This window comes from Calypte anna, chromosome 5A, assembly GCF_003957555.1.
Source record: "Calypte anna isolate BGI_N300 chromosome 5A, bCalAnn1_v1.p, whole genome shotgun sequence".
In the NCBI taxonomy this organism is placed as follows: domain Eukaryota; kingdom Metazoa; phylum Chordata; class Aves; order Apodiformes; family Trochilidae; genus Calypte; species Calypte anna.
The window spans coordinates 3,341,912-3,352,836 of NC_044251.1; the positions used below are offsets into that span (position 1 = coordinate 3,341,912).

Sequence of the window (10,925 nt, forward strand, 5' to 3'; positions counted from 1 at the left end):
GTTGGTTTTTTTAAATTTTTTTCTCTAGTTAGTCCCTTTTTTGGTTCTAAAAGTGGTTTCCTTCTTTTTTCCACTTACCGGCATGAATCGGGGTGTAACCCAGGGCTGGTGGCATTGCCAGGTGACAAAGGGGGGGGGGGGGATGGGAAGGGTAGGGAAATGGGGAGCAGTGTGGGGCAGGACCCCCCCAGCCCCTTTGCAGGAGGGGGAGAGATTCAGGGGGAGGAAGGCTCAGGGAGGTGTGCAGGCCTGGCAGGCTCAGGGAAAAAAAAAAAAAAAAAAAAAAAAAAGCCAATTTCCCAGAGGGGAAGTGGCCAAAAGGATCACAGGCTCTGAACCCGCTGGAAAAAAGCACAAAATAAGAACAGCACATTGAAACCAAACCCCTGAGGAGATGGGGCAAAGGACTCAGCTGTTCCCCTTGGTAAGTTTTGCACCTAGAAAAATGAAAAGGAGGAGTCTTGCTTGTTCCTTTTGCAAGGACAGCCATGGGGACAGTGGAGCAACTGAAGCTCCCCTGGGTGTGAGAAGGGAAGGGAAGGAAGGAATCAAGCAGAAAGAGCTGGTGGAGAGCAAGGACATCCCCTTGTCTGGGATGTTCTGTGCAGTTTTTAGGCTGGGGGTCCAGTCCCTTCACATTTCCTCCAGTTTCAGCTTTCCTGGTAGCAGCAGCAGCAGCAGTGTAGGGGGGGCAGCATCTGATGCTTCAGGTGAGCAGGGGCTGGGGGGCTGCTGTGCTTGGGATTAATGAGAGAAGAGGGGGAATGGCTCCAGCTGCTTGGGGCAGGGAGAAGCCCTGGGATCTCTGAGCCCCAGCTCTGGCAGGGCTGTTCCTGATTTTTCTGATGTGCAGGCATCACTGCTCCCCCTGCCCAGAGGACCAAAGTTTGTAGCATTAAGGTACTTCACTGGGATGAAGAGCAGCCAGGAGGAGGGCATATGAAGGTCTCATTGCCTTCTCTAGCTTAGTCCAGGAAGGACTAAATGTGCTTTAGGACTCACTGGCCAGTTTCTCCAACACCTCTGGAGCTTTACAGCATTGGCTGCCCAACTTCCTGGCGTTTTCCCTGCGGATTATCCCGGTCCACAGCTGGAGGCAGGATTTTTTTTTTGTTCTCCTTTGGACTAAAGCCAGAAGGACTGTGTACAGGATGTGGGCTTCTTCCTCACCTGCTACTGTTGACTGGATCAAAGTGAGCCCTGGAACAGAGCTGACATCCCAAAATCCCAGGAGAATGGGAGATGCCTACAAAAACAGAAGTGGAGATGTGAATGGCAGCTCTGGAGCCATTTGGTGAGGCTGGGACCTACAGCTCTTGCTGTTTAATATCTTAGTAGAGGTAGAAGAAAGTAGTTACTGTCTGTTGTGTTAGTGCTTTTGGCATTTAGAAGCAGCTGCATAAATTTGGGACACTGTGGGGCACTGTACCTGCTGGCCATGCAAAATGTTCAGCCATGAATATTGAAATAGTTGAACCAGGAAACACCATCACAACTGTAGTATTATTATTTTTTTTTCCTAAGAAGAGAATCAACTGAAGAGGCAAGATGCAAGTGGAGGCTAAATAATTCTGGAGCCTCCCAACAACACCTGCCAAGCTGCTTTCAGCATGTCCAAAATAGGATAAAACTTCTGTTTAGGAGGGGTATTCCTGTTCAGGTGGAAGAGTTGGTCTCTAAGAGGGAAACTTTTTCCTTGTGAGGCAGCAAATGAGCAAGTGGAGAGTATATAATAAATCAGAGCAGTGCTGGCTGGGGGGGGGCTAGGGCATGGCTGGGGCTGTTGCTGTCACCCTGCACATCACCTGCATGGGCACCTGCAATGGCTTCAGTTATTTTGGAGTTGTTTTGGCTGTAGTTGTTGGTTCTAGGTATGTGAAGATTGATTCTTTGTGTATTGGAGCTCAGGTGAATGTATACATAGACTGATTGTTGGTTTGATTTTTTTTTTGGGGGGGGGGGGGGAAGGGGACAGGGCATTGTGTTTCTAGGAAAGACAAGTAAAACCTACCCCAGGAAAAGCAATCCTGGAGAAGTAGGGGGAGGGTCTTCTGAATGCTGTCCTCCCCTCTGTGTTGGCCTCAGGTCCTAGGAACTCAGGTTCTGTAGAGCCATCTGCTCAGGGTACCTTGAGATGCCACCCAGCAGGGTGAGGATGCCACCCAGTGAGGGATGAGTTCCTGCATGATGTGAGAAGACTTCTTGATGGTTATGTCAGGGGGGGAGGTGCAGGTACAGCTTTCCAAAGGAGTTTTCCATCCCGTGGGGTCAGATTCTTCTGGTCCCTTGCTTAGCAGCTGCCTCTGCAAAACTCAAAACTTGTGACCCACTCCTGGTTCTGCCACTGAACTTCTGCAAAGCTTGGGCAAGGGGCCAGGGAAGAGATTTCATACTAATTGTTTGCTAGCCCTGAAAGGGGAGCAATGAAGTTGTTTTATTTCCATGCTTCTTGCTCCACCTGGCTATAAATGGAGTGTGTAGGAAGCTTGGAAGTGGATTGGGTTTCTACACCTCTTTTACAACTGAGATGGGGCAAACAGATGCCTGGCAATGGCTACCAAAAGGCTGTGTCTTCTCCCCCCCAAAAAGGCTGTGTCCCCCCAAAAAAAAGGCTGTGTCCCCCCCCCAAAAAAGGCTGTGTCCCCTTCTCATCAGCAAGGTGCCCCAGGAGGAAGATGTCCAGGCCCATTTGAGGAGGTGAGGTCAAGGTGGGAGTGATCCAGGCTGGCTTGAGGATGGAACTGAAGCAGAGCATCTGTCCTGCTGCCAGGAACCACCCGTGGCTGGTTGTGAGTGGGAGTGGGTGGGAAGGGAGAAGGATGCTGAAAGGTTTGTGAGGAGCTGCATCCCTAAGGACAGAAGGACATCACAGCTGCAGGTGGCAGCTGAGCCCATCAGTTGGGAGCAAAAGCCTGAGGCATCACTTCAGGCTCTGCTACTGATCTGCTGAGGGAAAAAAAAAAAAGAAAATAAAAGCTCCATCTCCACAGGCCCGAGTTTCCTTATCTGTGGAATTGGGAGAAAGGCCTTGGACTGCCATTGTCTCCCGTGGGAGACACAGTTTGCCATGAATTCCCTGCTCCCATCATTTGTACAATGTGCAATGGGCTGGGATTCGTGTTACTCAGAGGGGGAGCAGGAGAGGACCAGGACTGACTCTCTGTCCGAGATGGACCCCAAAACCTCGTGTTCACAGAGCCCTCACTTTTGAGGGTGAAGAAAGCTCATCGTTCATCTAACTCTGTCCATTGGCTTCTTTACACCCAACCATGAGATAATTTGGAGCTGGAAAAAAAGAAAAAAAAAAGAAAACAAAGAAAAAAAAAGAGAGGCTCTGTCTGTCCTGAGCTGGCTTCCCCTTTCTGGTCAAGGATTTTTACTTGGGGTGAGGGGGCAGGGGAGAATGGGACACTTCAGTTTATACCTCATTTTAGCTGCTGTACCTGAGTTTATTCTTTCTTCTCTGGTAAGAAAGTGACTGTACTTAACACCAAGCAAATAGTGAAAAATTAAAGCCATTTCACTTCACTGTCACAAAATCTTTATTTTCTTCTTTTTTTTTTTTTTTTTTATTTTTTTTTTAAGAAACACACACCAAAAAAACCGTGCAGAGAGTGCTTCAGGCTTGTGTTCTGGTTTATATTACCAAAAAAAAAACAAAAAAAACCCCAAATTTCCTTTCATTATAAAAAAAAAAAGCATTACAGTAGGGAATACAGGATAAATTAGCTCCACTATCTAATAAAAAGAACATTTACAATTTTTCTTTTTTTTTTTTTTTAAATAGATCTCAAACATTATTCCACACACAGCCCTTTTCCCAGGCATTCAGGACAGTCATTGGAGCATTGGAATACCAGCCAGGAGCAGCAGGAAAGGGCTGGGGAGGAGGGGGGGCACAGGCTGCTCATCCCTGCTCCCATCCAAGGTGCTTGGGCTGTGGTCCCAGTGCTCCAGGGAAAGAGGCAGCAGCACTGCAGCTCCCTCTGCTCCCCAGAGCTCTCCAGCTAACAGTGAATCTACCATGAGCCCAACACAACTGTTTAAAAAAATAAAATAAAAATAAAAATACAGCTGCTTCTCCTTGCCTACTGCTCTGAAAACTGATGTCAAAAGTTGGCAGCTATATATAACCAAGGACCAAAACTAAGAAATTTACCTGCTTGTTCCTTAAATTCCCCTCTCCCTGGGTAAATTCCTTCTGTCTGTTCCCAACTTCCATTGGTACTTGCAGACTTGGATTTATTTTTGTTGGAAATGTGGCTCCCTGGCTGTGGTTTGGCTTTCAGGCTGTGTTCTCAGGGGGCTCTGCAGGGGGGGATCTGAAGTCCTCATCCAGAAAAAAAGTAATGGGAACAGAGGAGAAAGAATTCATGCAGTGCCAAGGCCAGAATAAGGTGAATTAGGGAGATTCCTGAAGATCCAGGGACTACCAGAAGGGAGGGAGGGGAAATGAGAAGGCAGAAAACAGAAGAAATGGGCAAAGCAATGAATCTCAAAGGTCTTTTTCAACCAGAATGATTCAGATTCAGTGAACACAACTGGGAAGGGCCAAGGAGAAATAAGCAATGAGAGATCCTACTCCAGGTGTAAATATTTATCCCTTAGCACTCTGGTTGCACTGGTCTGGTTCTCCCAGTTCTGACAGTTTGTTGGTTGTTTCTTTTTTTTCCTCTGGGGTACTGGTGGCAGAAAAAGGCTTTAAGGCTTTTTTTCTTTTTTCTCTGTCTTCCTCCCCCCTTCCCCTTATTCAGCCCACTCACCATGCACAAATCAGGGTATTCAGCAGCCTGGAGACAGCCAGGCCTCTATGTAATAAAGACAAAAAAAACCCCAAACTAAAATAATAAAATAACATAAAACAAAATAAAGTAAAATAAAATAAAGTAAAATAAAATAAAGCAAAATAAAAAAAATAAAATAAAATAAAACAAAACAAAATAAAATAAATAAAATAAAATAAAATAAAATAAAATAAAATAAAATAAAATAAAATAAAATCAAACCAAAATAAAATAAGAATGGGGAGGCAGTTCTGCTTCTCTTGCTCAGCCAAATTGCCATCTCTGCTCATGGTTTTATTCCTCCCCTGGGAATTGCTCTCCCAGAACAGTCCCTGCTGAGGCAGAAGCAGAACAGGTAACTCACCTTCTGCTCTGCCCATTCCCTGCAAGACAAGAAGATGCAACAGGTTTTTCCCTGTCTTCAGCACAGCACCTGCTGTCAGGTACAAATACTGCTGGGTTTTTGGCTAGCAAAACCTGGTTTTCTCCCTTAAACAAGAGGACAGGATTAAGTTCTAAAAAATTAATCTTTAATTCTTCATTAAAAGCAGATCCAGAGGGGAAAAAAATTAAAAAAAAAAAAACAAAAAAAAACTATCCCCAAGGTTTAATGCAACACCTGAGGCTGCTCAGCAGCCCTGGTTTCCTCTCCCATGGCTGAGGATGCTGAGTGGGGCTTGGGGAGCTCAGTGCTACCTCCCTGCGCCCTCTCCTGCTAAATTGGTGTAAATTCTGGTTCTCAAGTGAAGCTTGGAAACCTCCCTGTTTCTTAGGATCCTAATGCCCCCAAATGGACATTTATCCAGGGGACACTGCCCCTGGGGAATAAGGAAAGAGCCAAAGTCCCAAGCTGGGCAGGTGGTTACTGCCCTGCTCCTTGCTGCTGCCTTCTGCCCCCTGGTCAGCACTTTGCAGCTCTCAGAAAGGTCTGGTTTCAGCCTGTATAAAAAGTGCTACATAATCTGAGCCTACAAAAATCTGTAAAAAGACCTAAGCTAAACAAAGAACCCACAGTCCCTTCTGTCCTCCCCTCCTCCCCCCAAGCACAGTGAGTTTGGGGTCAGGGGATAACGAGACAAACAATTAAGGCAACAGAGGTGGAGGCTTCCAGAGAAGAGAAACCAGGGACCTGCTGGGTTCAAAACTATTACCACTGGCACAATTTGCTCCTTAAAAACCTGCCTGGGGCCTCAGCAGTCCCATCTGAATCTCAGACCAAGGTTCAGTCCCAGTCATCCTTCTGAAGTTCACTTCCAAGTGGTTTGAGGAGATGGTAAGTTAAGTCAGATGTCCCAAGGGAGGAACAACCCCTCTCAACTCCTAAAACAACTTCTGACTTGGTGGGGTCACAGTGACACCATGGGAGGACTTCGTGGAAATCCTCTGAGTAGAAAATGATGCCTCAAAACTGGTGCAGGCAGACAGTGGGTGAAACAACACATCCTCCTCCATCCAAACCCGTGCCTGGAACTCCCCTTAGGGCTGGAAAACATGTAGGAATCCACTGCAAATATTTATGCTAACAGAGCAGCACCACAAACCTTTTTTTGTTTTTGCAAGTGTGAAGGGAAAGGCAAAGCCTGACAAAGATTTAAACACTATTTCCTCCCATTTTCAGGAAGGTGGCAGTATCAGTGATTCTTGGCCAGAGTCATTATTTTTTTGTCCCAGGAGATGAGAACACAGCAGGCAACCATTCCTTTCTTCCTTTTTCACAACAAGGAACACCAAGCCTTAGGCTCAGCAGCATGGTGGGCACCAAACTCTTCCCATCAGCTGAGTCCCAGTTGCTAAATCAGTGCTTGCTTAGAGCTCCAGAGAAAAAACATCCTCACTGAAGTCCCTGACAAGTTTCAGGAGGCAAAGCTTCCACTGGAAAAGTTGTGTCTCCATCCCATGGCTGGGCAAGAGCCTGAGCAAACAACTCCATACTTCTGAGATTGATTTCAAACCAAATTTTGGCCAACCTGTTGCCTTCTGCAGCCGCTGTGTGGCAGTCCTTCAGTCCTTTTTTTGCTGGCTAAACCATGATGAAGCTGCAAGCAGTAGGCACCACCTTGCAGGAGAGGCAGCTCCTTGGCCTCTGCTTTTGCCTCTCTCTCAGTCCCTGCTGCAATCAGCTGTGCTGGGCTCCTGCTCCACGGCTGCTGGGGGTGGCTCTGGGCAAGGGTCTGGTGTACAGTGTAGTGCACATCACCTCAAAGATCCAGCCCCTGAAGTACAATCCTTTTGGTCATTCATATATTACAACCCTCTTTTTTTTTTTTTTTTCCCTCCTTTTTTTTTTTTCCTCCTTTTTTTTTTCCTCTTCTTTTTTTTTTTTTAATTTTTTCCTTTGCCCCATTTTTGTTAAAAAAATAAAGTCTTTTGGGTGTTTTCAGGTTTTCCTTGCTTCTGATCTTTCTTCTGAGTACAGAGGGAAGGTGGGAGCTCAGGGGCCACCTCTTACTGGATCCCTCGAAAGAGACACATGGCAAAGATCATGGCAAACAGCTAGGGAGGGAGGGCAAAAACAAAACAGAGAACCAAAAGAATCAGCTCCATCTGCCAGAAGATCAGCAAAGCCCTCCCTGACCACCCCTGTCACTCCCTCCTGTCCAGCAGTCACAGCGAGGAGGACCCTTCCTTCCCATCACCCAGAGGAAGCTCTGGCAAAACCTTCTTTTCCCAGAAGGCAATCCCTCCCCTCCTTCTCCTGCTCCAAACTGTGGCTAAACCAGCAGCCTGGCTTCATTCCCAAACCACCCTTGGAGTCCCAGGGGCGCAGGCTCTGTGGTCCCTGCTCTGCACCCCATTCTCCCTGCCTGAAGCAGGCTGGGGCTGTTTTCACCTCCTCCTCCTCCTTTGCACAAGAGAGGGCACTGCAGAAAGCACTTGTCTTAGCCCCAGCAATGCTACAGGGAGACAACTTTGGGATTAACTGTCTGGAGGAAGCCTGTTTCTCAGCAAGAATCACCCAAGAGCCAGACACTAACATTGGGGACCAGAGATGCTCCGAAACTGATACAGTTTCAGGCTCTAAACTGAAGTTTTTAAAGCAAAAGCACAGTTTGAGCACATTAACCAAGTGACAGATCAGTCAGCAGGTTTTGGGGGGGCGTTGGGTTCCCAAAAGCCCTGTGGTGGCCAGGGTGGGAGCTCTGTGGTGGGTCCAACACGGGGTGGGCACTGTGAGTGGGTGGCACTGTCTCCTTCCCTGCTTCCTGCACCAAGCTCCTGACTATTTCTGGGCAACTCAGACCATAGGTTGGTAACCTGCTGGCACATCCCCTGGGCAAGGGTAAGCACCTGCCTGTTTGCCACCCTGCTGGGCATCTCCCCAGGCTCTCTTTCCTGCTGGGGTGACAAGGGTCAGTACCTCAATGGCCAGCACTCCGATGGCAAGAGCTCCTGCAAGGTACACGTAGGTCTCAAAGGAGTTCAGGATCACTGTGTAGCAGCCCTAGGAAGGACAAAAATGTGGTGAGACACACCTGAGCAGCACGTGGCCCTGTTAGTACATGGGGAGAGAAAAAGGGCAGAGGGCATCATGTCATAGAATCACAGAATGGTTTGAGACACCTCCCACCAGCCCAGGTTGCTCCAAGCCCCATCCAACCTGACCTGAGACACTGCCAGGGATGGGGCAGCCACAGCTTCCCTGGGAAACCTGGCACAGGGGCTCAGCACAGAATGCTGAGCTTGGAAGAGACCTCCAAGCTCCTCCAGCCCAACCTTCCACCAACACCACAGCCAACTCCTAACCCATGTCCTTAAGGACCAGCTCCAAATGCCTTTTCAATGCCTCCAGGGATGGGGGCTCCACCACCCTCACCCCAAAGAATTTCTTCCTCATCTCCAACCTCCATCTCCCCTCTCCCACTTGGAAACCATTTCCCCTTGTCCTATCACTACATCTCCATACAAAAAATCCCTCCTCAGCTTTCTTGTAGCCCCTTCAGATACTGGAAGGCTGCTATAAGATCTCTAAACATTCCCAGTTCCCTCATTCTCTCCTCACAGGACTTGTTCTCCAGACCCTTCCCCACCTTGGTTCCCCTTCTCTGGACTCTCCCAGCTCCTCAATGTCCTTCTTGGAGTGAGGGGCCCAGAACTGAACCCTGAGCACAGGGATAGCATACTGCCCATCTCCTGATGGCCACACCACTCCTAACACAAGCCAGGATGCTGGTGGCCTTCTTGGCCACTTGGGCACACTGCTGGCTCACATTTATCTGGTTCTCAACCAGCACCCCCAGGTCCTTTTCCAGCTGGTACCTTTCCAGCCACTCCTCCCCAAGCTTGCAATGTTGCTGGGGTTGTTGTGACCCAAATGCAGGTCCTGGCACTTGGCATTTTTGGACCTTAGCCCGTGGATCCAGCCTGTCCAGGTCCCTCTGCAGAGCATTCCAACCCTCAAGCAAACCAACATTCCCACCCAGCTTGGGGTCATCTCCAAACTTGCTGAGGAAGCCCTCAGTCCCCTCATCTAGATCACTGATGAAGATTTTGGACAGGACCAGCCCCAAAACTGAGCCCTGGGGAACAGCACTGGTGACCAGTCACCAACTGGGTTTAATTCCACTGACTACAGACGTCTGGGCCCTGCCATGCAGCCAAGTTTCTAACCCAATAAAGAGGTCATATCCTCAAGGAGGATGCTGTAGGAGACAGTGTCCAAAGGCCTTACAGGATGCCTCACTGGATGCTTGGTTACACACACACTGAGGTGCCAAGAGCTCACAGGAAACCTTCCCTTCCCATGGAAGTGGCAGAGCTCAGCATCACCACTCCCAGAATGCTAAATCTGTTCCCTGTTTTACCCATCTTGCTCAAAATAACTTTCTCTTTCCCTCCCTGCTGGCTGTCACCTCCCTCCCCTCTCTCTTTACCATCAATTCACAACCATCAGAAGCAGAATGGTGCTGTCTGCCATCCCCTCCCATGGTTGGCCTTTGCCAACCATCCCCAGCTGCCAGGCAAGGAACAGCTCACATTGCTTCCAAGCTCCTTCACTTTCTTCCCTGATCTGCTATCAAGTGCTGCAAAGGGACCCCAGTTTAGTTTGGAGAGAAAAGGAGGCTTCTGCACACTGTCAGTGCAGAGCTCAGCTGGATTATTAATGCTGAGGTTGACACAGAGAGAAACTTGGCTATAAAATGTCTTATAAATCTTCCTGTCCTGGTGGCAGTGTAAGGGAACATGACTGTAGTACCCACGTCAGTGACATTATCCTGAACGTCTTGTTCCAGCCTAGTAGTGGGGAAAATTGCCAAGTTGAGAGCCCTGGCAAAGTAAGCACCCTTTTTCTACTGTAAAAAGTAAGAGAGCAGAGAAATGCAGTTTTCCAGCACTTTTCTTCCTTGGAAAACAAGCATGGTTTTCTGTGGCTGTTTAACCCTGGATCTCTTGGTTGCATATGTTGTTGGTGATGAAACTCTGGAGCCACTACCACAGCCAGGAAGAGCCAAGTCCATCCCATCCTGGCTGACCTCTAAGAAAACTGGGGTAGGACTTTTTACATGGGTGTGTAGGGAAGGACAAAAGAAAGGAGTGAAAAGGACAAAGGGAAATGGTTTCAAACTCAAAGTGGGGAGATTTAGGTTGGCTACGGGGAAGAAATTATTTAAGGGTGCTGAGCCCCTGTGCCAGGTTTCCCAGGGAAGCTGTGGCTGCCCCATCCCTGGCAGTGTCTCAGGTCAGGTTGGATGGGGCTTGGAGCAACCTGGGCTGGTGGGAGGTGTCCCTGCCCATGCAGGGGTTGGCACTGGGGGAGCTTTAAGGGCCCTTCCAACCCAAACCATTCCCTGATTCTACGATCTGTGCTGGCTTGCCAATTAACTCAGAGATAGCCCCAACCTTCAGAAACACAACAAAAACTTGATGTAAATTTCCACCCTACTTATCAATCCCTGGGAAAAATCTCCCCATTTCTGCAGATACAGCAGGAAGATGAACTTAAGACGTTCACCCAGTGAAAGAGGATTTACAAAATCAAGACTGATGCCATAACACAACCTGCCAGCTTCACTACCTACCCATGGCCAGCCCAGACACCTCTATGGATGCTGCAAAAGTCCTTTTTTTGGGGTGTTTGGGTGCCCTTACCTGTCTGTTCTGGAACCTCTCCACTCCCGTGAGGCAGGCATCCTTGTTGACAAA

General features: G+C 48.3%; 1 protein-coding gene across 4 annotated transcripts in view; it reads right to left on the reverse strand.

The window, feature by feature from the left end:
* Nucleotides 1-7,134: 7,134 nt before the first annotated feature.
* The window catches only part of TSPAN18 (tetraspanin 18), a 134,396-nt gene continuing 130,605 nt past the window's right edge, over nucleotides 7,135-10,925 (reverse strand). For all 4 annotated transcript variants that reach the window (XM_030452178.1, XM_030452175.1, XM_030452176.1 and 1 more), the window contains 3 exons: nucleotides 10,872-10,925; nucleotides 8,143-8,226; nucleotides 7,135-7,277 (listed from right to left, as the gene is read on the reverse strand). The exon at nucleotides 10,872-10,925 is cut by the window's right edge and continues 126 nt beyond it. In XM_030452178.1, coding sequence (XP_030308038.1) covers nucleotides 7,230-7,277; nucleotides 8,143-8,226; nucleotides 10,872-10,925 — 186 coding nt within the window. In that variant the 3' untranslated portion in view covers nucleotides 7,135-7,229. The remainder of the gene's footprint in view (nucleotides 7,278-8,142; nucleotides 8,227-10,871) is intronic.